Here is a 27264-nt window from a genome sequence, read left to right on the forward strand (position 1 = left end):
GATGTAGGCTGGCAGCTGCAGGTCCAGTTTGACCCCTTGCCCAGAAACTTCTATATGCTGCAGGTATGGCAATTAAAAAAAACAAAACAAAAAACCTAAGTGTGAATATTTTTAGTATCTAAGATAGAGTTTTGGTAGAAGGATGGCATTTCAGATTCTTACAGTACATCTTCTATACCAATTACAGTCTGGTGTAATTCCCCAATATTACTCAAGTTAGTAATCTGAAAATTGTTATGCATAAGCATTTACATGAGGCTACTTTAAAATAGCATCAAAGTCTCTCTTTAGTGACCCTCTGTTTCTCTAACAAAATAGTGAAAGGATACATGGCCTTACTCCAGTTAGTTGACCACAAAGGTTAAGACCCTTCTCCCACAGTGATTCCAGACCTGCAGTTAGAAGTGTATGATGAAGGAACCTAGGTCTCCTGATCCAGGAATTGACCTGATGGTTTTGGGTCTCACTGCTGGGCTGACACCTGTGACCATCTGTGATGTTTTCAGACGAAACGTATGTTGGTGGAGAAGATGGGACATGAAGCAGTGGAACTGGGCCACGGAGAAGCAAATATAACTGGCTTGGAGGAGAACACCCTGATTGCCAGCCTCTGTGACCTGCTGGAAAGGATATGGAGCCACGGCTTGCAGGTCAAGCAGGTAAGAGTCTCAAGAGGCCCTGGTGACAAGGCCCCCTGGGAGCTCTGTTAAGAAAAGAAACAAAAAGAAAAAGATATCATAAAAATTAAATGATGTGTTTCTTTGTCACAGGATGACTAGAAATACGCCACAGGCATTTTAATTCCAGAAAAAGAAAATATAACCCATGATTAGCAGGCGGTTTGGGGCTCTTTCCTGGTAAACAGGAAAGGATAAAACAACACGTTTCACTTTGGAGGCTGTATCCCCTGTAGATTCCATTAAGTGTGTATTTTCGTCACTGTCCAAGAAAGAAAATCTGTTAGCTAGAGTTACCAGTTCTTTGCCATTTTAAGTTATCTGGTTATTCACGGTAGAAAAATTAGATGATTTCTTTGCTTTTGTCCCTCTTGTCTCCCTTTCTGTTTGTTGTTGTGTACCTGTTTCTTTTCTCCTCCGCATTTCTTTTTCTCCTCTTGCCCCAGTTTTCTTTCCTTGTAGCTCTTGCATGTATCCAAACATATTTTGCATACAAATATATTCTGTGCTGCTAGAGGCTTTAATTCCATGGTTGCTAGTGTGGCCAGTATAGACAGCCCCAGTCACACCTAACTGAGTAACAACCGAGCTGAAGTCCAGAATTTCCATGCCTGCCTGTCTGGCCTCTGCTTAGCTGCCCTTCCCCAGGCTATTGCTGATCTTTTCAACAAGGCAGAGGACGACCCACGCTAGACTTGGAGTGAAATGCTCAGAAGGTCACACAGCTAGGAATGGATGAGCTTGGGTCTCCCAGCTTCAAAATAGGCATTTCATCGTGAATGGTTTTGATGAGAAGTCGTTTTGATGAATTATTTCTTATAAAATGAAAATTCTTGTATACCTTGTACTTTCAGGGGAAGTCAGCTTTGTGGTCACATTTAATTCAGTTTCAGGACAGAGAAGAGAAACAAGAGCACCTTGCAGAATCACCAGGTGAGAATGCATTGGCTTGATTGCTTCTACAGCACTGGAAGAATCAGGACCTGTGGCTTTGTCTCCACCTCCCTCTCAAGCTGGAGCTCACCCCATCCTGCCAGTAGAGGGGTGAGATAGAAGAAGCAATATTACTTGCTAGCTGTGAGACCTGGGGAAAGTCCCTTGACCTTTCTAATCTTCAGCTTCCTCATTCACAAGATGGGGGTGGGAAGACAGGGAAAATAATATTAGTGATGCCAAGGCTGCAGTGTTGATCAAGTCAGGTAACATTTGAACACTTCTCATGAATTGTAAGGGATGATATGGGTAGTATTCCTTACTGTCAACAGTATTTTTATTTATTTATTTTTTGTCTTTCTGCCGTTTCTTTGGCCGCTCCCTCGGCGTGTGGAGGTTCCCAGGCTAGGGGTCGAATCAGAGCCATGGCCGCCGGCCTACGCCAGAGCCACAGCAACGTGGGATCCGAGCCATGTCTGCAACCTACACCACAGCTCACAGCAATGCTGGATCGTTAACCCACTGAGCAAGGCCAGGGCTTGAACCCGCAACCTCATGGCCCCTACTCGGATTCGTTAACCACTGAGCCACAGCGGGAACTCCCTTTCACCAGTATTAAGGTGTAGTGTATACGGGTTTTTTTCTCAAATAAAAGTTTTAGCATATCATTAATAATCTTTCAGGTGAGAAACATTTATATATATATGCATATATATGTATATATCTCTCTCTCTCAAAAATCTTCAGAAAACAGATTTCTTCTTCAGTTTATAACAAGATAACTCATGTTAGCATGTCATTAGCTAATTAGAGTTATGTAGGGTTCCTAGATGCTCTCCCTGCTGTATAGTTTCCATAACAAGGTGCTTGATTTTCTTTACGCTGTAAAATAACCATCTGTTGCACAAAAAGTGGAGGTAACAGTGGAAAACTAGGAAAGATAAAATGTTTTATACTGAATCAGCTCTTTGGAAACATCTTCTAAAATTATGGATTACTTTAGACATTGAACAATGTAAAAAAATTTTTTTATAATTCATAAACCAACTACCAGCTTAAGAAAACATTGCAAATGTGATTAAAGCACCTGTTTCCATTCTCCTCACTGCCCCTAGAGGGCAATACTACCGTAAATGTGGTATTTATTGTTGGAAATCTAGTTTTTCAGTATATCCAGTGAGACAGCTAGGAATGTGAATTTGATACTGCATTGCCCTGAAGCCCCTCTAAGCAGAATGTCAAGGTTCTGATGTCCCAAGATGTAACTATTTATAAAGACTGAGATCAAGTTTTAAAAGCATTTTCTAGTGTCCATCTCTCTCCTTTGTCCCTTTCTCTATTGGAAAAAGGGACATTGGCTTATTGGCTCAAACTATCTCTAATATTGGCTTATTCCCTCAAACTATCTCTAATATTTACATAAGTTCATAGAAGAGTTAACTATTTTGACCATGAGACCATAACCAAGGTAGCTTACCCTAATCAGAACAACAACATTCCTAGAAAGAAATAACCATTTGTAGGATGAAAAGGTAGAAAGCCAACCTCAGTTAAGCATTTGGCTCTTGTGCCAAATAGGCATGTGAGGATATCTCCCCTTTTACTGTGAGCAGCTACCAGGCAACACCAGCAAGTTCATGGCTTTCGATTGTCAGATGTTGAGTGGTTGAGCTAGAGATCAGAGATCCAGCCATTTGCAGGGCCCTTCGATCAGTCAGTAGTAGCACCAGTCAAGCTCCAGAGTCAAGACCCAGAAGTATGGAATGTGCCTCGCGCAGTCACCGTGCAGCACTGCCAAGTGTCAGTGAAGGGCTGGTGATCTAAGAATGAATACAAGCTAAATATTGTACTGACCCTAAGTCAGACCAGTGTAAGCTGTGTAGCTTTTGAAATCAAACTAATTGTCTGTTCAGAGGGGTGGATTTGATAAATATTGTTCTAACACTTCTGATGATTCAGCCCATGAAGTTAGGACTTAAAAATAAGACAGTGTGAAATGTATATGAAAACATCCATTTAAAAATAAAATAGTTCTTTATTGAGAAACAGTGTGTTCTAATTCTATAGAAATTAGCAGTTCATTGATTCTAATCATTTTAAATCTGAGTGTTTAGGTACTTTCCCCCCAAATACTTTTTGTTTGCCAACTACTAAGCTTCCTAATTAATGGCAGTAAGCAGTCTGCATCTTCATATTAAGGAGAAAGATCCTCCAAGTCCTTAGAGATTCGTGTGGGTTTGAACACAGCACTTATCAGCATTGAGCCAGGATGAGACTAGGTGAGAGATTAGTGTTCCTTCAGAAGCAGCACTAAACAAGAATCAGACATTTTAAGGGTTGCAGAAGACTGGAAAAGATCTGTCTTAGTAAGAGGAGCATGACAGGGTAGACTGTCTTAAAATTTTTTTAATAGATTTTATTTTTGGAGGAGTTTCAGGTTCACAGCAGTGTTAAGCCCATATACCCTCTGCCCCCATACATGCATAGCCTCCCGTGTTATCATCCTCCACCAGAGTTGGGTATTTCTTACAGTTGATGAGCCTGCATTGACACCTCACCCTAAGCCCATAGTTTACTTATGTGAGGGTTCACTCTGGGTGTGTTGCCCATACTATGGGTTTAGACAAATGCATGTTAATGACGTGGATCCACCATTTTAGCATCATATAGAGAGTTTGACTGTCCTAATAATCATATGTTCCATCGGTTCATCCCTCCCTCTCCTCTCACCCTGATAACCACTGATCTTTTTACTGTCTCCATAATCTTTCCTTATCCAGAATGTCATATGATTGAAGTCATATAGTATGAAGCCTTTTCAGATTGGCTTCTTTCACTTAGTAATATGCCTTTTTTGTTATTATTATTTTAGGGCTGCACTTAATAATATGTATTTGTTTCCTCCATGTCTTTTTAAACTGTCCTAATTTTGACCTAGCCAAATGTTGACCAAGTCACTGCACCTAGTAGTTAAAAGTCCTATTTTATTTTATTTTATTTTATTTTTTATATTAGGCCACATCTGCGACATATGGAGGTTCCCAGGCAAGGGGTCGAATCAGAACTGTAACTGCCGGCCTACACCACAGCCCCAGCAATGCCAGATCTGAGCTGCATCTGCAACCTACACCACAGCTCATGGCAACACCAGATCCATAACCCTTTGAGCAGAGCCAGAGATCAAACCTGTGTCCTCATGGATGCTAGTCAGATTCATTTCTGTTGAGCTACGGCAGGAACTCCAGAAGTTCTCTTTTAAAGAAAGGATCCCAGAATGCAATTGATTCTAGAAAGAGGACTGTTCTTGATTTATCACCCAAAAGTTTCTACCTTAAATAATGTTGACCAGCTTAGACATAGGTACTGTTTTCAAACCCTGTATCCTCAAACAGGTTTCCACTAAACTTTTTTTTTTTTTTTTTTTTTTTGGCTGTGCTTGTGGCAGGTGAAAGTTCCAGGACCAATATCAAACCAGGCCACAGCAGCAACCCTAGCAACAGCAGTGACAACACTGGATCCTTAACCCACTGTCCACCAGGGAACTCCTAAACTTTATGTGGACTTATAGTTGGTGAGGGAAGGGATAGAGTGCAGAAGGGAGTGGAAATACTGAATTTAAATGGTTATTCTGGATCTAGCCAGGAATTTGGGGTCACTCTTCAAATGTCTTACTTCATCAGAAGTTTTCTTTTAATTACTACCTGCGTGTAGATTATAGATGATTCTATAAAATTATATATATGCAGTCTCTGCCGCATACAAACTATGCAGTAGCATTGATTCAGGCAGATATACAAAGGGAATTCCTGTAACTAAGAGTTTTTTTGGTTTTGTTTTGTTTTGTTTCTTTTTAGGGCCACACCCTCAGCATATGGAGGTTCCCAGGCTAGGGGTCAAATCGGAGCTACAGCTGCCAGCCTATGCCACAGCCACAGCAATGCCAGATGTGAGCCGCGTCTGTGACCTACACCACAGCTCACCTAAGTGCTGGATCCTTAACCCACTGAGGGAGGCCAGGGATCAAACCCAAGACCTCATTGTTCCTAGTCGGATTTGTTTCCGCTGTGCCGTGACAGGAACTCCTCCTAAAACTAAGTATTAAATCCATGAATTTTTATACTGAAGGAGAAAGTGGCTTATTGCAGATTAAATACTAATAGAAATATACATTTAAATAGTTTATAAATTTCTCTTCTGGCTAGAATAGACTCAGTGAAAACTTTCTTAGATTTTTAGATCTATAAATAAAAAGTAAAATAGTCCCTAACTTACTCCTTAACTCCTAATCTGCATTTTGTTCACAGGCTTCTAAACTTTCCGCTAAAGTTACTAATAAAGTACTATGTTAATTTCCTGGGTCTGCCATTATACAGGACCACAAACTGGGTGGCCTTAAACAACAGACATTTATTGTGGAGGTACTGGGGGTTAGGACTTGAGTATCTTTTGTTTTGTTTTGTTTTGTCTTTTTAGGGCTGCACCCTCGGCGTATAGAAATTCCCAGGCTTGGAGTCAAATTGGAGCTGCAGCTGCCAACCTACGCCATAGCCATGGCAACGCTAGATCTGAGCCATGTCTGCAACCTACACCACAGCTAATGGCTATGCCAGATCCTTAACCCACTGTGCAAGGCCAGGGATTGAACCTGCGTCCTCATGGGTACTAGTCAGGTTCATTACCACTGAGCCACGGTGGGAACTTGTCAGTGTCTTTTCATTGATAGCTAATCCAGTGTTCTTATCCAGTTATTCCATTAGCAGACTTTTCATAAATGTCTATCTCCAGCCCTAGTTCCTAGATATCGATACATGGCCCATTGGAACCTCAAACTCAACACATTCTAAAACAAACTCACTGTCTTAGCACCCCTCCCTCCTGTCCCTATTGGGATTTCTCCCTTCTTCTCTCCATTTTACTTAATAGCCTCAGCACCCTCTTCTCAGTCAAACTATAAGCCAGAAGGTCATCTTTAATGTAACAGCCCACTAGACATGACATCAGAACACTCTGCCCCTTTTAATTAATGGATATGGTTGGGCAGATTTCTTGACTTCTTTGAGCCTTGGTTTCTTCATTTGCAAAATTAAGATTAAAAAAATGTAAAGGACAGGTATAATTATGGGAGAGTATATATTAAAATAGTTTATATTCATACTTAATATTGTTTTTGACTCTTGAGTCTTGCTCCCCCTTAATCCAAAAATTATATCCACTACATATGTCTCTGTGTTCTCACTGGCTATCACTGCCTTAGTCCATCCACCAGCTGGCCTTTGAAGTAACTTCTGGCTCATCTCCCTTACATCTCTTATACCATCATACTATCACTCTAATTAACTAACTAAAAAGCACTTGGAAGCATTTCTTTTTAGAATCTCTTCCCCCTCCCTAAGATTTCTGTAAATTTCTAACTTGTCATTTAAGATTCTGCCATCTGGCCCTAAATAATCTCATCCTCCTCAGTGAGTATTTGCTGAGCACTTTGAGGGGCCCCCTGGATATTCTCAGAATAGGATATGACCAGGCCTCAAGAGTCACATAATTTAATAGCATTAACAAAAGTATTACATTGTGGTAAGTATATGATAGAGGTTCAGTTTTACAAGTCCCGTGAGAAAGAGAGAATGACTTATCCAACAGTGTGCCTAGGGGAGAGAGAATATTTGGGAAAGATTTCACACAGAGGCAAAATTAAAGCTAAATTTTATTTTATTTTATTTTTTCTGAGGACTTACTTTGTGCCAGGCATTATTTTAAACACTTTACATCTTTTGAATAAGGTAGGTACTATGACTGTCCCCAATGTGCAGATGAGGAAACAGACCACAGATACCCAAAGTCAACGAGCTATTAAGTTCTCTATAGGGTTTAAGAAAGCCATGTTCTTTTTTTTTTTTTTTTTTTTTTTTTTTTAGGGTCGAACCCATGGCATTCGGAGGTTCCTAGGCTAGGGGTCGAATCATTCCTACAGCTACCAGCCTACACCACAGCCACAGCAACTCGGGATCCGAGCCATGTCTGTGAACTACACCACAGCTCACAGCAACACCGGATCCTTAACCCACTGAGAGGGGCCAGGGATCAAGCCCGCAACCCTATGGTTCCTAGTCAGATTCATTTCCACTGTGCCATGACAGGAACTCCAAGAAAGCCATGTTTTTAACCATTAAACTATACTGCTCTCAATCTAAAGTGATAAAAGGCTATCAACAAAAAGAAAGATACAGAAGCATTAAAGGATGAGCTACTTTGGACTTTAACACATTGCATGGAGTCATGAAAAAGTACATCATATGGTTAAGGAAAATTGATCAGAGAAGAGTAACTAGAAAAATAGGATTCCAAAATAGGATTCCCAGAACATGCTTAGGCCTGTGAATGTTCTTATGGTAGATGCTGCTGCTTCTGGAAATGTCAGACTCCCCTTTTATTAAACCACCCTGAGGCATGGTTCTGTCTATTGCCATGTCTTCCCCTAGCCAAGTTGCAGATCATGGTCTCAGCTTCTTTCTCCTGCCTCATGATCTTTTTATTTTTCTCTCCTCTTACCCATTTCTTATTACTTGTGTGGCCATCTTTCATGCTGTCTAATCATTTGGGATGTAGAGGCATTTTCTGTGGTATTTCACATTCTTCCCCAAAATCAGGTTGTGCTTTCATTAATAACACACTTAAGTGGTGGTACTCTCAGACAGAAAGACAAACAACACATTCCCTGCAAGTCTCTGGAACAGTTTCCTTATGTCCATTACCTCTTGGGTATCAAGATGAACCACCGTTTCCAGTGACCCATTGAAAACTCCCTTCCCAAACTTCCAAGCCAAATGCCCTATTTATCACCTACTTAGTAGGGAAGGCCCTCAACAGGACAGCCTTCAGGTTGGTCAGGCCACATTGTCTTTTTCCTAGCAACTCCATCACTATTCATTTATATCTGCCAAGTCTCAGCCCAAAACACGCAGATCCTAATCCACCAAAATGTCTCCCAGCTTCATATATGTGTTCCCCAAAGTACAATTAGTCTAAAAACTTAGAAAATTTAATATATAGGAAAAACCCACATCCTAAATTCTCAGTTTATCAATGTATTTGCCACATGTGATAGTGCAATTTAGTTTTCATTTACAGATGGGAAAATGGAAATAAAGGGTGCAAAACTCCATGGCATCTCATTTAAAGGAGATTGAGCCCTCCAAGTACAACATATTAGCCAATAATTGATTGCTTAGCAATTGCTATGTAAAAGAATAATCCTTCCTTCTTTTATAAATATTAGCTATTGAGGCTTCATAAGACTCATGGACATTGTACTTCTAACTGTCCATGTAGATTACTCACTTTGCATGATTTACATACTGTAGTTTGGATTCTGCTCTTTGAAGTAGAAACTAATCAGACTAAAGAATCCAAACTCGGAGTGCCTGCTGTGGTCCCACAGGTGAAGGATCCAGAGTTGGCTCTGCCATGGCACAGGTTCGATCCTTGGCCCTGTGGCATAGGTGTTGCCACAGCTATGGTTCAGGTCGCAGCTGTGACTTGGATTTGATCCCTGGCCTGGGAACTTCCATATCCTGCAGGTGTGGACAGTGGGGTAGGGCGGGGAGAGAATCCAAACTCAGGTTTTCCTTTTAAAACACTTCTTCAGGGGGAAAGGGAATTGTGATTGTAGTTCACTAGCCCAGAGATGATTCATGTCCTTAGTAGGTTAATTTACAGACATTCTTTCGTGTAATTATTCAGAGCTATTAGAGTGATAACTTTAGAAAATGACTGGCCCTTCTGGTGAAAATGTGCACAAGTCATCTTATTTTGAAGTGGGCTTTTATGATTCATTAAAAATTTTCAAATACAGCCCTAGATTAAGTAGAAAGAAATAGCTAGTTTACTGTATTAACAAAGTAGGAACATTGGGTAGACAAATTTGAGCTTTTCTGTTGTCTTTAAAATTTGTTCACATCAAAGTAATTTCAAAGTATTTATTTATGCAATGTGAACCATGTAGATTTTTTAAAAGTCTTTACTGTTATTTTTCTAATACTTTGCTGATGTTTTTCTACATAGTTGCCCTTGGACCAGAAAGAAGAAAATCTGACTCAGGAGTTATGTTGCCAACACTCAGGGTGTCTCTCATCCAAGACATGAGGTATTTGTTATATGTGTTAGTATATGGTGATAACTTTGTAATATTTTGTGGCTTTCATTTAAATTGCTCAAATAACTGTGGCTATGGCGTTTTTTTGCTAATGTATTTTTGAAGAAAATATTTTTTATGGTCTTACTTTTATACTATTATATTTTTTTCTATCATTAAATCCAAAGGCAAATGCAGCTAAGTTTTAAAGCACCCCTAAATTATTTTACAATTTCTTTTGTTCTTTTTTTTTTTTTTAACCTCTTTAAATTCCTGCTGCCCACAGATACAGACAAAAAAATCTGCAAATAATGACAGGTTACTTAGCAGAAAAATTGCTGTTGGGTAGATTTAGTTTGAAGCAAATGCAAATCTGAGAATTATCACTTGCAATTACTGGTTTTAGAAATCATTAAAAGACATCAGTGTACCTAAAATAGATTTATTGAGCTAGGAAAGCAGAGGCTTTTTTCTTTTAAACTTTTGGGTGCAATACTGAATCAACTATTAAAATATGTGAATTTAAAGTGAATGTTATAACAATTATGACACTTGAAATTTTCTTTTGTGGTATACATTAATATTAATTATTGATGTTTATTTGGTTTGTCAGATGCTTACTACTGAAAAACGTAACCTTTGCTAGTGGCATCATAGTATAGTGACACATCCTGGCTTCATTCTAGCTGTGTGATCTTAGGTTAGGCACTTTGTAACTTGTCTTTGCCTCAGCTTTTCCATCTCTCTCTTAGAAATAAAAACAGTTATCTAGCCCATGTGAGTTAAATGAGTTAGTCCATTATACTAAAAAGTTTCTGGAAGTACTTGGCTCATCATAAGAGTTCAGTAAGTGTTGGTTTTTGTTATCTGAATCACTTCCTATATTTATTTACATCTTAAATGCTCTTATTCCTTGATAGATGAAATGTAGTTGTCCTCATGTGACTTTTGATTCCTTTTGATGGTCAGCATGAGATGAGTAGTTATAACTAGGAGGGGAGAATGATCTCCAGCTCTCTTGATGGAAACCACATGTGTTCTGCAGTGATTCCACAGTAGCCATACTGTGAGGTGATGATGGTTGAAAGCGCTGCAGCGTTGACCTCACTGGCCAAACTTCTGAAACCTAATTAAGAGATGGTCACATCATGTAAGGCTACCTTGCTCCTTTTAAGTTTCCTCATTATTTACTTTTATCTCCTTCCTCTTGTTTTTTTGTGGGGAGGGGTGTCCGGCTTTGATAAACTCACTTCACTTTTTAAGGGGCAGTATAGCATGCTGGTTAAGACCTCAGGTGCGGAACCAGCCTGCAAGTGTTACTCTTTTAGCTCTGCCACTCACTAGGCTCTGTAGCAAAGGGCAGTGGCTTATATTCCCAGTTTTCTCACCTCTAAAATGGGGATAATAGTAGTGTTTCTCTCAAAGTTTTGGTGTAAATATTCAATGAGTTAATAAAAGTAAAGCACTCATAATAGCCCTGGGAATAAATGTATGTATATGACTCATGCATACACATACATTTATATTTATTTCTGTTTCTAGTTTATTTATATGTGTATATATTTTTGCACACACACAATTTTTTAAAACCATAAATTCATGGTGATGTCTGATTCCAGTTCAGTACCACAGGGATCATTCTAGCCTTCTCCCTTATTTTTTTTTTTAATTTTTTTGTTTTCCCACTGTACAGCAAGGGGGTCAGGTTTTTCTCCCTTATTTATAGTTTTTTTCTCCAATCATAAGAAATCTGGCTCGGGAGTTCCCTTGTGGCTCAGCAGGTTGAGGATCTGGCATTGTTACTGCCATGCCTCTGGTTGCAGCTGTGGCACAGGTGTGATCCCTGGCCCAGGAACTTCTGCATGCCGCAGGTACAGGCTCCCCCCACCCAAAAATAGGAGGAAACCTGTTTCTCATTATCTGCAGTATATTCACTTACTTGTTCAACCTATAAGGTAGTTTTGGAATTGCTACCTCATAGGAACAAGGGTACCAGTTAAATACGGTGTTGTGCACAGTTAGTTTTATCATTAGCCTTCCAGTATCTAGTCAAAATATTGTTTTCCAAAACTTAGATTAGTTCTTTTTTTCTCCACTCCCTTCAGTGTTCGTTTGCTTGTTTTTTGTCTTTTTTAGGGCCACACTGATGGCATATGGAAGTTCCCAGGTTAGGAGTCAAATCGGAGCTGTAGCCGCCAGCCTGTACCACAGCCACAGCAACTCCAGATCTAAGCTGTGTCTGCGACCTGCACCACAGCTCATGGCAACGCCGGATCCTTAACCCACTGAGCGAGGCCAGGGATCAAACCTGGGTCCTCATGGATGCCAGTCAGGTTCATTAAACCACTGAGACAAGAGGGGAACTCCTTCAGTGTGGTTTTATTATTCATTTGTAATGTGTTAGGTTTATTCATTAGCTTGTATTCTATTTGGGGTTCCTTCCACATCCTAGTGGTTTTTTTGTTTGGGGTTTTGTTTAAATGTATATACAGTAAGATTCATTTTCTCCCAGTGTGTAGTTCTGTATGTTTTCACCAACACACAGTCATGTTATAGAACAGTTCCATCATCCTCTTGTGTACTCCTTTTGCATCAGCTCCTCTTCCAGTTTCCTACCCTTGGCAATCACTGTTCGAAGCTCTTTCCACTGAGAGGGCCTAGAAGTAGTAATAACCCAGTAACAGCATACCTAGTGCCCACATATTGGTTTCTAAATACCAATCTCTAGTGAAAGGAACCATGGCTCTCTAGAGAAGTGATTGATTCCAGGGCTGAGGAAGCAAAAATATAGGATAAACCTAGCGCATCTTTGGTAAGGCCAAAAAGTAAGAAAGTGCTCAGAAAGTATAGGATCATGTAATTGAGACATATGAGCCAACCTGAAAGAGCTCCATATGGCCAAAGATGAAACAATTTGAGTAGCAAAATAAATAACAGTGGCATTAGAGCATAACCCATAAAATAAAATAAATATCCAAGGGCCTATTATATAAACAAAGAATTAAATAAATAATTCCCCTTGTGGCTCAGTGGGTTAAGAACCTGACTAGTATCCATGAGGATGCAGGTTCGATCCCTGGCCTTGCTCAGTGGGTTAAGGATCTGGCATTGCCATGAGCCACAGTGTTGGTCACAGATGCAGCTTGGACCCCATGTTGCAGTGGCTGTGGCGTAGGCCAGAAGCTGCAGCTCCAATTCAGCTCCTAGCCTTGGAATTTCCATATGCCTTGGGTGCATCCCTAAAAAGACAGAGAGAGAGAGAAAGCAAGAAATGAAAATGTTACAGCTCTTTTTTTTTTTGGTCTTTTTAGGACCGCATCCATGGCATATGGAGGTTCCCAGCCTAGGGGTCTAATCAGAGCTACAACTACCAGCCTACACTACAGCCATAGCAACACTGGATCCTTTACAGCTCTTTTTTACAGAAGCATTCCAGGTAATAAATATAGAAAAATGAAGTAGAAAAATTAGTGTTTGAAACAAGAAACCAGGATATTTGCATAATCTCAAAGTATCTTTCCCGAAGAATTTATTAATTACAAAAGAAAAAATGGTAAGTTTACAGTGGAAAAACCCAGCAGATGCCACTTTAACCAAGTGATCAAGGTTAACGTCACTAGTAATAAGATATAGCTAGTAATGTGATACACTTTACTGATACAATACACTTCTGCGGTATTCCTGTCATAAATGCGTGAAGTCAGCATAACCATGAGACAAACACACATTGAGGGGCCTTCTACAAAATAGGTGACAAGAATACCTCCATAAAGATATGGAAAGGCTGAGGAAGTATTATGGATTGGAGGAGACAAAGGAGATGACAGCCAAGTGCAATGTGGGATGCTGGATGAGATCCTAGGACAGAAAAAGGCCATAGATGGAAAACTGGTGAAATCAATCTGTGATTCAGTTAATAGTATGTATTTAGTCTTTTGTCTTTTTAGGGCCGCACCTGTGGCATATGGAGGTTACCAGGCTAGGGGTCTAAGCGGAGCTGTAGCCACCAGCCTACACCAGAGCCACAGCAACGCCAGATCCGAGCTACGTCTGCGACCTACCCCACAGCTCACGGCCACACCAAATCCTTAACCCACTGAGCAAGGCCAGGGATAGAACCTGCAACCCCATGGTTCCTAGTCAATTCATTTCCACTGCGCCACGACGGGAACTCCAGTTAATAGTATTGTACTAATGTGAATGTTTTAATTTGGTTATATAAGATGTTAATATTAGGGTGAGCTGGGTGTACAGAAATTCTCTGTACTACTTTTACAACATTTTTGTAAGTCAAATTATTTTTTTTAATGTGTGTATGTGTGTACATATATATATATATATATATTTTTTTTAAACCAGGCCTGGTACAAAGTAAACATATAAGGGCTATTATTATTATAGCTGTGCAGGAGTAGATAGCTTATAATTATTATTATAGCTTATGCCCTGTCTGCCAGGGCCCTACTTGATCTGAGCCCTGTCTAACTGCAGTATTATTTCCTGTCACTCTTCCTTCTTTGTTTTCTTCAGCATGCCAAGCTTGATTCTTGCCCTGGGTCTTTCTTTATCTGTTCCCTTCACCTGAGAGCTTTCCCCTGATTCTTACCCCCATAGAATCTCCACAAGCCAGGCTCTTTCTTGTCATTGCATGTTAGTTCACATGTCACTTCCTCCAAGAAGCCATCCCTGACCACCTGGTCTATAGCAGCCACCCGGTCACTGTCTTTCGAATTCCCCTATTTTAATTCTTTGCATAATAGCACTTATTTGCTTGTTTGTTTTTCTAATGCTGCTTAAAAATTTCATGAGAGATGGGAGTCCATCTGGCATGTGAAACTGTTGAATTGCTAGTGTTAACAGTCTAGCACATAATTGGCTCTCAATTAATATTTGTTAAATGAAGGATTTGCCATATTTTTAGCTTTCAGTGTGTGTGAGGGAGTGGTGTGTGTGTGGGTAACATTTTTATATATGTGTGTGTGTATATATATATATATAAAACTGCTATTGAATTATATATGACAAACTGCTATTGAATTATATTGGTTACAGTGTTGAAGATTTAGTTAAGTGGTGATTGCTGAGATACTTTTTACTAATCAATTTAAAATTTAGAGTACAGAAGAAACTTGAGAAGTCATATTGCCTAGCTTCTTCTTTTTATAAATGTGGAAACCCAGACACAGGTGGGTTAATATAGCCAGTTAACAGCAGAAATGCAACTAGAACTAGACCTGGCAAAAGTTCAGGTCTCTTTCTTACCAGATGCAAGTTCTCAGCCTTTGCCCTGTCACCAGAAAAGGTGCCAGGTGTGACTAGGCACAAACAAGTTGGCAGTAGTATACAGGTGTGCATCAGCCTTAATATCATTTAGTGTAACTTTGCATAGTCTATATTTGTTCAGGATACTCAACTCAAACATTGATGTCCTGTGACTTCTCATGTAAGGGTTACTCCAGCTTTCAATCTTCAGACATGGACTGAAAGAGACCCCCGAGTGCCCTAAAGTGACATTTTCACCAAATGATAGATGCTTTTAGTAAAACTTAATTGGTTGATTGCTTTCAAAAGATGTTTAGTAAGGTAGAGAGGCGTTGCTGAGAAAATACAAACTGACTTGCTAGGGTTTTGCCCTAACATTTCATTATAGAAAATTTTAAACATAGAGCAAAGTCAAAAGATTTTATAGTGAATATGTCCCTATCCTCACAACCAGAGTTCCTGTCATGGCTCAGCAGAAACGAAGCTGACTAGTGTCCATGAGGACACAGGTTTGATCCCTGGCCTCACTCAGTGGGTTAAGGATCTGGCATTGCTATGAGCTGTGGTGTAAGTCGAAGATACAGCTCAGATCTGGAGCAGCTGTGGCTGCAGCCACAGCTCCAATTCGACCCCTAGCCCGGAAACCTCCATATGCTGCGGAGGCAGCCCTAAAAAAAAAGAGAGAGGCATATCATCACAACTTAGATTCTACCACTAACATTTTTCTGTGGCTTTATTTAAATGTTAGAGTAAATAGGTGTGTATATAATAAAATTTACCATTTTAACCATTTTTATGAGTACAGTCAGTGGCATTGAGTACATTGACTTGGTACTGCCATCATCACCACTGTCCATCTCTAGAAGCTACTGTTGTCCCTAACTGAAACTCTGTATCCTTAAATAATAGCTCCTTGAGCCCCTGGTAACCACTGTTCTATTTTGTCACTATGAATTTGACTATTCTAGTATCTCATAAATGGAATCATATCTTTTGTGTCTAGTTGGTTACACTTTGCATAATGTTTTTGAGGTTCATCCATGTTAGAACATGTATCAGCATTTCCTTCCTTTTTCTTTTCTTTTTTTTTTTTCTTTTTTCTTTTTATGGCTGCACCTGTGGCATAGGGAAGTTCCCTGGCTAAGGGTTGGATCGGAGCTGCGGCTACACCACAGCCACGCAACACTGCTTGTGGCAATGCCAGATCCTTAACCCACTGAGTGAGATCAGGTATCCTCACAGACACTATGTCTGGTTCTTAACCCACTGAGTGAGATCAGGCATCCTCACAGACACTATGTCTGGTTCTTAACCCACTGAGTGAGATCAGGCATGCTCACAGACACTATGTCTGGTTCTTAACCCACTGAGCCACAATGAGAAGTCCCAGAATTTCCTTCCTTTTTAAGGCTGAGAATTCCAGTGTATGCATAGACCACATTTTGTTTATCCATTCATCCATCAATGGACATTTGGGTTGTTTTCCACCTTTTGGCTATTGCAAATAGTGCTGCTATGAATGTGAGTCACAAATGTCAGTTTGAGTCCCTCCTTTCAGTTCTTTTGGGAAGAAGTGGAGTTGCTTGATCATACAGTAATTCTATGTTTAATTTTTTGAGAAATTACCACACTGTTTTCTACCATTTTACGTTCCCACAAGTTGTGCACAAGGGTTCCAATTTCTCCACATCCTCACCGACATGTGTTATTTTCTGTTCTTTTAGATAGTAGCCATCCTAATGGGTGTGATCTCCCACTTATGGCATGCGAGGCAGCACTTGTTCTAGGTCTTCAGAGACCTTGTGCTAGAGTCTTCAGCTTTATAAGATCAGAAACCAAATCGTTAATAAAACAAAATGTTATCAGACTCTAAGATACTCTTACTAACCAAGAGACTTCAAATACCTAAGAGAGACAGAAAAAAATAGTAGGTTGGACTTGGGTCATCTATGACCAGGGAAGGGTGTGGTCACAGGAAACCAGTTTATTATTTCCTTAACCAGAAGACTTGATATTCTTCTGTTGGTAAGGATAGGCACTGCCTGTAAGCTGGATCAAAATCAGAAGCTGCTTGCTGTCCTCCTTATCATCCAGCTCCACATCACTGATCCTCATGCTGAGGGAACTCATGCATGAGGTTGTCAGGGAACAACTCAGAAACTGCCCATGGTTCTTTCTTCCTTTCCTCTGCTTCATTCTGCTGCTTTAAGATGACTTTTCTGTATTGTCGTTCTTATTCATATGTTTCTCAGTGGACAGTTTTATTTCTGTTTCCAAGTTCTCAGCAAATACTTCATTGTAATCCCTAAATGTTACCTAGATAGTTGATGTGGATGTTTTTCCCTAAAGAGAAACACCCAAGTAATATTCTTTTTTTGTTTTGTTTTGTTTTTTGTTTTTTGTTTTTTTGTCTTTTGTCTTTTTTTTGTTGTTGTTGTTGTTGCTATTTCTTGGGCCGCTCCCGTGGCATATGGAGGTTCCCAGGCTAGGGGTTGAATCGGAGCTGTAGCCACCGGCCTACGCCAGAGCCACAGCAACGGGGGATCCGAGCCGCGTCTGCAATCTACACCACAGCTCACGGCAACGCCGGATTGTTAACCCACTGAGCAAGGGCAGGGACCGAACCTGCAACCTCATGGTTCCTAGTCGGATTCGTTAACCACTGTGCCACGACGGGAACTCCCCCAAGTAATATTCTAAACTTTGATTTCTCAGTCTGAACAATTAAACAAAAACTCGTTTTCTAGCGAGGTGGCATAAATCTCTGCTTTCACGCTCTCTGTTGGGCATATACCTCTGTCAGTACCTCCGGTCTCCCCCATTTCTCTCTTGAGGCAAAGACATGGGCAGTTTGGAGACTTGGAGCCCTTGTAGTTGTCAATAGTCTTGATACCAGACTGCTCAGCAGCTGGCATGAGTCCAGGACAGACATGTCTCCAGGCCATCCCCTTTGTCATAGATCTCTGACAAATCCCCAGGACCTTCATAGATAGCAGTTGTCACCAAACTGTCAGTTACAGAATGATTCTTTTCTTCCAAAGAGAAAGGCTTGGGACAGTAAATAATTGTACAGATAAAAGAGGAGTATTACCATGCCATTACCATTATTACCAATTTCTTTCCAGAATAACTATGCATATATAATCTTAGCCATTCAAACAGACTTTTATTCTTATTGACAAAATGTAATTAATAATGAGGAGCATAGTGGAACATCACAAGATCGAGGAGACTGTCAGTTCTACAATCTGAGTATTGTTATTCTGCCTGTGAAAACAAGTGAACAGGGTATCTGAGTCAACATTTCAGTTTACATATAAAGATGGGAAGAAATAAAGATAAGTAAAATGGCTAGTCACTTTATCTTTTTCTTTTTTTTTTTTTTGGCCATGCCAAATTCATACCAAATTCAGCATGCAGAAATTCCTGGGCAAGGGATCGAACCTGCAGCATGGGGACAATGCTGGATCCTTAACCACTGGGCCACCAGGGAACTCCTACTTTATCTTTTTGTAAATAATGTGTGCATATGTGCCTGTGAGCCCCTGGCTTTGTTCAACACTACAGTAGTTATGATTTTGTTGCTCTGGGAAGGAATATTTTGAGGAATTTTTGTGACTTCAGAATGTGGGCTCAAACTAAAACTGGCTAATTCCTTAATTTAAGAATATTATTGGGTTTCATTGGTGATACAGTGAAATAAGCACCAGAGTTGGACTCAGGAAACGTGGATTCAAATTTAGTTGCTGCAACTGTTAAGAATCATTCAGTTTTGGATTTCTGTTGTGGCTCAGCGGGTTACGAACCTGCCTAGTATCCATGAGGATGCAGGTTCTATCCCTGGCCTCACTCACTGAGTTAAGGATCCAGTGTTGCTGTGACCTGTGGTGTAGGTTGCAGACGCAGCTTGGATCTGGCCTTGCTGTGGCTGTGGCATAGGCTGGCAGCTACAGCTCTGACTTGACCCCTAGCCTGGGAACTCCCGTATGCTGCAGGTGCGGCCCTTAAAAAAAAAAGAATCAGTTTTAGGGAAGAGAAGCCCATTGAAACTTAACGTCAGCAGAAAGGATTTATGGGAGCTATATGAGGGTATTTTCCAGAATCCAAGCACAAGAACTGTGGCTGGATTTGAAACAGTCTTGTCCTGGGTTACTCTCCACCTCAGTGGAAGTAAATTGTCCTGCTTTTCCTTCCACTTCTGCTGCTTCTCCTCCCCTCCCCTGCCCCAGTCCCTTTTCCCCCTTTTATGCTTTACTGTGAACATTTTGGCCCAAGCCAAAAATTAACTTGTTTTTTCAATATACTGATTCCCCGTTTCTGAGCAAATATCTGATTGGCTCAGCTTAGATCAGGCAAATGCTTCTTATCTGTTCAGTTCTAGCTGAGGGATCCAGAGTCTGGGACCATCAGTCGTGGTGGTACTGGAGTTGTTTTTCTGCTTCTTCTGGGTCTGTAGAAGGAGAGTTTCTCCAAGAATGTGAGTATCATAAAGGATTGGTAGAAAATGGCTGGCATCTCTATAATAATATGCACTATTTCTTTGACCTTGCATGGGTCACTTAGTCCTGATGAATCTCAGCTTAATCATTTTTTTTCTTTTTTTCTTTTTGGCCACACTTGCAACATGTGGAAATTCCCAGGCCAGGGATCAAAGCCTAGCCAGAGCAGCCACCCAGGCTGCTGCAGTCACAACACTAGATCCTTAACCCACTGCACCACAAGGAAACTCCTCAGCTTTCTCATTTATTTATTTATTTATTTATTTTTTGGTGCCGAAAAGCTTTCTCATTTTTGAAGTGAAATAATGATGGTTATTGAGACAATTAGATAAGACAGAACACATAAAAATTAGAAAACTTTGTACCAGTGTTGGAGACAAATCAAATAAGTTATTTAAACCACACCACATATACTTTTCTAAGAATTAACAGGATTTTTTTTCAGTTTTTAAAGTTTTATTGAAGTATAGTTGAATTTCAAGGTTGTGATAATTTCTGCTATACAACAAAGTGATTCAGTTTTATATATAATAGAATCTGTCTTAGAAGTAATACCTGTTTATGCGCTGAATGAAGTTCTACTTACCTATAATAAATTATTCCAATTTAGGAGTTCCTATTGTGGCGCAGCAGAAACAAATCCAACTAGTATTCATTACAATGTGGGTTCAATCCCTGGCCTCGCTCGGTGGGTTAAGGATCTGGCATTGCTGTGAGCTGTGGTGTAGGTCACAGACATGGCTCGGATCCTGTGTTGCTGTGGCTGTGGCATAAGCTGGCAGCTGTAGCTCTGATTCAACCCCTAGCCTGGGAACCTCCATATGCGGTGACTGCAGCCCTAAAAAGCAATAAATAATTAATTAATTAAATCCAATTGAAAACAGATGCAGATTAACAAAAACCTACACAGGTTTCTGTGTTTAGCACAGAAAAATCTACTCAATAGTTTGTAATAATCTATATGGGAAAAAGGAATGGATATATTTATGTGTATAACTGATTCACTTTGCCAAACACCTGAAACTAATACAACATTGTAAGTCAAGTTGTATAAAAAATTTTTTTTTTTTTTTTTTGTCTTTTTGCCTTTTCTAGGGCTGCTCCCACAGAGTATGGAGGTTCCCAGGCTAGGGGTCAAATCAGAGCTGTAGCCACCGGCCTACGCCACAGCCACAGCAACGTGGGATCCGAGCCGCATCTGCGACCTACACCATAGCTCACGGCAACGCCAGATCCTTAACCCACTGAGCAAGTCCAGGGATCGAACCCGCAACCTCATGGTTCCTAGTCGGATTCGTTAACCACTGAGCCACGACGGGAACTCCAAGTTGTACAAAATTTAAAAGAAAACAAACAAACAAAAAGATGGATTCAGGAATTTTCCCTTGTGGTTACACAGGTTAAGGATCTGGTATTGTGGTTATAGCATCTCTGATTGCTGCTGTGGTGTAGGTTTCATCCCTGGCCTGGGAATTTCCACATACCTCAAGTATAGCCTAAAAAAATGATTCAAATGGTATAGCTACACAGAAATTTTTTAATAGATTAAGGTTAAAGTTTAATAACAATACATATAATTTGTTTTAAAGCATAAAATTAGATATAGATTTACAAAGCAACAGAGTTTTTTGAGCTTCTAATACATGCTAGGCCCTATAGGGAAGAAAAGAAGGGTATAACACTAGTAAGAAATATTGGGCTCCTCATTCTCGGGGAGCATTTGTCAAGCTGAGAAAAATGTATACCAAGAGAAAATGATAGAAGTGGTAGATAACGCATGATAAATGCAAAATAGACTATGGAATTTCTTAAATTAGAGAGGTCATTGAAGGCTGTCATGGTTAGGGAAAGCTTTCTAGAAGAACCTGGGATTTCAAACATTAATAGAATCAAATATGGAAACTAGAAGAAAGTAGGTACTTCAGGTAATGAAGTAGAGAGTCATGTAAGGCAATTGCTTGGAATAGATTTTTTCCCTTTTTTTTTTTTTTTTTTTTTTTTTTTTTTTTTTTTCTAGCCATGCCCCCAGCACATGGAAGTTCCCAGGCTAGGGATCAAACCCATGCCACAGCAGTGACAACACTGATCCTTAACCTGCTAGGCTACCAGGGAACTCCTGGAATAGAATTTTTTAATAGGAAAATAGGTTGAGGCCAAGGGTGTAGTGGGTCTTGAATGTGAGCCTGAGCAGTTCAGGATATATCCAGTGAGCTTTTGAAGGTTCTGGAACAAAAGAATTCCATTAGGAGATAGTCTTATAGGCAAAGTAATTTCCCTGGTGACAGTAAACAAGGGGCTTGAGGAAAAGAGTCTGGTGGTCTCATATCCTGATTCCCATGCCTCCTGCCAAAAAAAAAAAAAAAAAAACTAGTGCAAATATTTTTATGATGGGAATGCCAGTAGCCACCTAAACAAAATAGGTTTCACTTTATTCCAATCCTTCCCGTTTTCCTTTAACATACCTTGTTTTTCAAATTATAATTCCCACTTTGTCATTCTTCACCTACCTACATGTCTTCAGATACTTGTTTAAGTCAAGCATAAAATTAATTTCAGTATATTTTCCTGTCTTAGAGTAGGGAGAATACAATATAAGTACTTACCAGATCTCAAATAGATTCATTTTCAGTGGGTACACTTTGATTAACTTGGTATCCCCAGATCATGTGAGCTCTAACTTGACACTGCACTCATGGTGGGGGCCTTGTAAATACGGTGGAACTTTAAGTGGTGAATGCCTGAGCATTTCCCCCTTGTTCCTTTTCATGAGCTGTCTCATCATTTGGGCAGTGTCAGCAGGTTTGAGTAACAGCCAGTACTGTTTCCTAGACTCATACTGGAGGCACACAGGTGGGTCATCTGGTAGCCACCACTGCTACTGCCACTGCCACCAGAACCAGGGTCTTAGCAGGGTTTACCCGACACCACCTTCCTTCATTCACAACCATTCACAACCATTTAGCCCTTTAAAGATAAATGGATTTCCCATTGTGGCTCAGCGGTAACACACCTGACTAGTATCCATGAGGATGCAGGTTCAATCCCTGGCCTCACTCAGTGGGTTAAGGATCCAGCAAGCCATGAGCTGTGGTGTAGGTCACAGATGCACCTTGGATCCCGCCTTGCTGTGGCTGTGGTGTAGGCTGGCAGCTCTAGCTCTGATTCAACCCCTAGCCTGGGAACTTCCATTTGCTGCTGGTGTGGCCTAAAGAGCAAAAAATAAATAAAAATAAAGATAATTTATCTTTAAATTAAGACAATTTAAGTCCTAATTTCTGAAAAAAAAATTCGTGAGGTGAGGTTGGTTAACACAAAAATGGGAACACAATTTGCTTTATCTCCTCATTCTGACTTATTTTTTATGCTGCTGCTTAAAGCCTCACCTGTGTGATGTGATAAGTGTTTGATTAGATGCAGGGAGGCTGCCCCCCTGCAGCATTAGAGGCCCCTTCCCCACTAGGGAAGGAGCCACGACTTGGCTGCCTAATAGGGCTGGTTTGACCTGAGCCAGTGACCTCCAGTGAAGGGGCGGGTGCTGCAGAAGGCCAGCCTACAAATGGAATCGATGGGCGTGGCCATGCTGGGGAGATGGAGCCCTTCCCCCAGAGTAGGAGAGAACAAGGACTTATGAGGCATCTCGTGAGACATCCGAGACCTCCTGGATGTGAAACAGCAGCACCGGGGGTACAAGGCTGCCCACAGCCCGGCAGCAGGTGCAGAGAGCATCAATGACAGAACAGGTGGCTCTGAGCCAGCCCCAGGTGTGCGGGATCCTGAGGGAAGAGCTGTACCAACACGATTCCTTTCATCAGTCTGAGATACATATCTTCATTATCATGGGCGCATCCGGCAACCTGGCCAAGAAGATCTACCCCACCGTTTGCTGGCTTTTCCAGGATGGCCTTCTGCTGGAAGATACCTTCATCATAGGCTCCGCCCACTCCCGCCTCACAGTGGCTGACATCCACATGTGGAGCAAACTGTTCATCAAAGCTACCCCAGAGGAGAAGCCCAAGCTGGAGGAGTTCTTTGCCCGCAACTCCTACATGGCTGGCCAATAGGATGACGTGGCCTCCTGTGAGCACCTCAACAGCCACCTGAATCCTTTCCACCACAGTCCGCAAGCCAACTGCCTCTTCTACCTGGCTTTGCCCCCCTCTGTCTACGAGGCTGTCACCAAGAACATCCATGAGACCTGCATGAGCCAGATAGGCTGGAACCGTATCATTGTGGAGAAGCCTTTTAGGAGGGACTTGCAGAGTTCCAACTAGCTGTCCAACCACATTTCCTCCCTGTTTCAAAAGGACCAGATCTACCACATCAACCACTACCTGGGCAAGGAGATGGTCCAGAACCTCATGGTGCTGAGGTTTGCCAACAGGATCTTCAGCCCCATCTGGAACTGTGACAACATCACTTGCGTCATCCTCACCTTCAAGGAGCCCTTTGGCACTGAGGGCCATGGAGGCTACTTCAGTGAGTTTGGGATCATCCAGGATGTGATGCAGAATCACATCCTGCAAGTGCTGTGTCTGGTGGCCATGGAGAAGCTCACTTCCACCAACTCAGATGACATCTGTAATGAGAAGGTCTGACCTACGGCAACAGATACAAGAATGTGAAGCTCCCCGATGCACGTGAGCACCTCATCCTGGACATCTTTTGTGGGAGCCAGATGCACTTTGTGCACAGTGACGAGCTCCAGGAGGCCAGGTGGATCTTCACACCACTGCTGCGCCAGATCGAGCACGAGAAGCCACAACCCATCCCCTACGTTTATGGCAGCCGAGGCCCATCAGAGGCAGATGAGCTGATGAAAAGAGTGGGCTTCCAGTAAAAGGGGACCCTCAAGTGGGTGAACCCCCACAGTCTCTCAACCCTGAGCCCCTTGCTCCCAGTGCCAACCCCCTCTTTGTCCTTCCCACTGTTTGACCCCACTTTGGGAGGCTTTTAAGGACCATAAACTTTGGCCTCACGTTACTGGCCAGGGCCTAGGGCCACTGCTGCCCTGGGCCCAGCTACATTCTTCAACCACTGAGTGCTTGAGATTTGCATTGTGATCATCCCCACCCACCACTGAGCCAGCTTCTGTCCACAAAAGTGAACCCCAGTGGAAGAAAGAAAAATGGCTTTTCCATCCATCCTAGCTCCTTCTAGAGGACTGGAGTTAGGGTCACTGGGAGAAGCAGCGGTAGGCCTCAGTGGGCCAGCGGCCAACCCACACCCCTACTGGCTGTGGGCAGACACCTCGGAACTCAGGAGGTAGGGAGCAAGCATGTCTGCATCAGCTTCAGTGTCATTCAGTGATCTTGGTCACTCACTGGAAGGGACTAAATGGAAGGAATTGCCCAGCAATCCTTCGTGTCTTGGGTTCCTTGAATGTCCCCACCACCACCACCACTGGAAAAGCAGAAGCAGCAAGTGGAATCACCACACAGCCCCCTGCCATTAAATTGACAAACAAACCAAAAAAAAGGTGTTTGATCATATATCGGCACCCAGGAGTGAAGGCCTAAATCTTTCCATTCAGGGATTGGGTTGGGGGGGATGGTGAGGAGAGAAATAAAAAAGAAAGAATGTGTGTATGTGACAACACGGATGGACCTGGAGGGCATTATGCTAAGTGAAATAAGACCAAGAAGGCGCAGGATTTCACTTAAAAAAAAGAGAGAGAGAGAGAGAAAAAACACGTGATCAAACAAAACAGAAAGGGGGTCATAGATACAGAAAACAAACAGGTACTCTAGAGGGAAGGGGTCTGGGAGGAAGAGAGAAAGAAATGAGAAAGCTCAGGAGGTACTTACTTTCAGTTCCAAAATAAATCAGTCACAGGTATGAAATGCACAGAGTGGGGAACATAGACTATGTAATGTCATTGAATGGTAAGAGATGACAACGAGACTTTTGGTGACCTTCTTGAAATGTATAGAAATATTGACTCATTATGTTGTATAACAGGAACTAGCATAGTGTTTTAGGTCAGTTATACTTCAAAAACAAACTCATAGAAAAAGAGATCAGATTTGTGACTACTAGAGGCCAAGGTGGGGGAGATGGAGTGACGGGGAATTGTGAGAAGTCACTCCAAAAGTATATAAACTTGTAGTTTTAAGATAAATAAGTACTAGTGATGTAACATATAACATGATAAAGGATAACACTGCTATACATTATAAATGAAAGTTGGTAAGAAATAAATTCTAAGAGTTCCCATCACAAGGAAAAAAAAAACTTTCTTAAATGTATCCACATGAGATGAGATGTTCGCTAAACCTCTTGTGGTAATTGTTTCATGATGTATGTAAGTCAAATCATTATGTTGTATACCCTAAATAGTGCTGTGTGTCAGTTGTATCTCAATAAAACTGAGGAAAAAGAATATGTGTGCGTTTTGCAAGGAGGATATTCCTTATTCTGAGTGCTTGGAATCATCAGAGGAAAGGGTTTATTGCAATATTTACTACAGCTAGGATGAGTCATTCTGTACAGCTTTTTTTAAAAAAAGGAAAGGATGGTGGATCACAATCACAAAGACTTTTCAATGACTCACCGTAGTGGTGCTATAATTACCCTGTCCCTTAGGCTTGTCCTTCCTGCTCCGTCTTTCTTTCCCCTTAGGAGGAGAATCATTCAGGATGATAAATTCAGTCCTGCTGAGTATGGCATCAACTTCTTACACAGGATACTAATTTATACATATATGTAATGTTCATTGGAGGTTGGCCACACAATTCCCCAAGTCAGATTTTTATGATTTTTTTGTTTTGTCTTTTTTTAGGGCCACACCCTGGGCATAGGGAAGTTCCCAGGTTAGGGGTCAAATCCGAGCTGCAGCTGCCAGCCTATACCATAGCCACAGCCAAAGCCACACCAGATCCTAGCCACATCTGGGACCTATACCACAGTTCACAGCAATGCCAGGTCCTTAACCCACTGAGCAGGGCTAGGGATCAAACCCACATCCTCGCAGATGCTAATCAGGTTCGTTACCGCTGAGCCACAACAGGAACTCCAAATTTTTAGGAATTTTGGATTGATTAGTACGGCATGACTTGTCTTCTAATGCTATAGAAAGTAAGATTTCATATTTTCTGTATGTTTTCAGGGCTATTTGAAAAGTAATTCAGTGAGGAGTTCCCATGGTGGTGCAGCCGAAACGAATCCAACTAGGAACCATGAGGTTGAGGGTTCGCCCTGGCCTTGCTCAGTGGGATAAAGATCCGGTGTTGCTGTGAGCTGTGGTGTAGGTCACAGATGCAGCCTGGATCTGGCGTTGCTGTGGCTGTGATGAAGGCTGGCAGCAGTAGCTCCAATTTGACCCCAGCAGGGGAATTTCCATGTGCTGCGGGTGTGGCCCTAGAAAGCAAAAAATAATAATAATAACAATAATAATAATAATTCAGTGGATTAAAGTTGTTAGGAGATATTAAACTATAGAGCAATTATTTTGAGTAAGAATTTGACTGTTCGTCCTGTTTCGTTACTTTTATTTTCCTGAGGGTCAGGAATAACCAAGTGCCAGTTTACAGGTACCTAGAAGCCTGAAAACAAGAATATAATAAATCTGAAAGTGTAAATGACTTAAACGCTTTTATCTTAGGATGTTGCCTCTGTGCTTGTGTTGTAATGTAATCTAATTCTGATGGGGGACAAATTTCATACGCTTGAAGGTTTAATCAACATAAATTGTGTGTTGCCTGTTGCTTTCTCTAAATATAACTCTTCTGTGCAGAGTGCTGTAACCCTTCAGTTCTTTTCCAGT

General features: G+C 41.2%; 1 protein-coding gene and 1 pseudogene across 9 annotated transcripts in view; both read left to right on the forward strand.

Moving 5' to 3' along the window:
• The window catches only part of DENND5B (DENN domain containing 5B), a 293655-nt gene that overhangs the window by 239204 nt on the left and 27187 nt on the right, over positions 1-27264 (forward strand). For all 8 annotated transcript variants that reach the window (XR_014803666.1, XM_084956381.1, XM_021092090.2 and 5 more), the window contains 3 exons: positions 507-659; positions 1532-1610; positions 9672-9753. Coding sequence is in view for 7 of the 8 variants with exons in the window: in XM_084956381.1 (XP_084812507.1) it covers positions 507-659; positions 1532-1610; positions 9672-9753 (314 nt within the window). In the remaining variant the exon portion in view is untranslated. The remainder of the gene's footprint in view (positions 1-506; positions 660-1531; positions 1611-9671; positions 9754-27264) is intronic.
• Positions 21479-24235, forward strand: LOC146403356 (glucose-6-phosphate 1-dehydrogenase-like; annotated as a pseudogene). The gene has a single exon (XR_014803668.1). The product of XR_014803668.1 is annotated as a glucose-6-phosphate 1-dehydrogenase-like (transcript).

Source organism: Sus scrofa, chromosome 5 (assembly GCF_054392235.1).
Source record: "Sus scrofa isolate SSC_HxYL_T2T_F1_AM1 chromosome 5, Sscrofa_HxYL_maternal_Yorkshire_Landrace_v2.0, whole genome shotgun sequence".
Taxonomy (NCBI): domain Eukaryota; kingdom Metazoa; phylum Chordata; class Mammalia; order Artiodactyla; family Suidae; genus Sus; species Sus scrofa.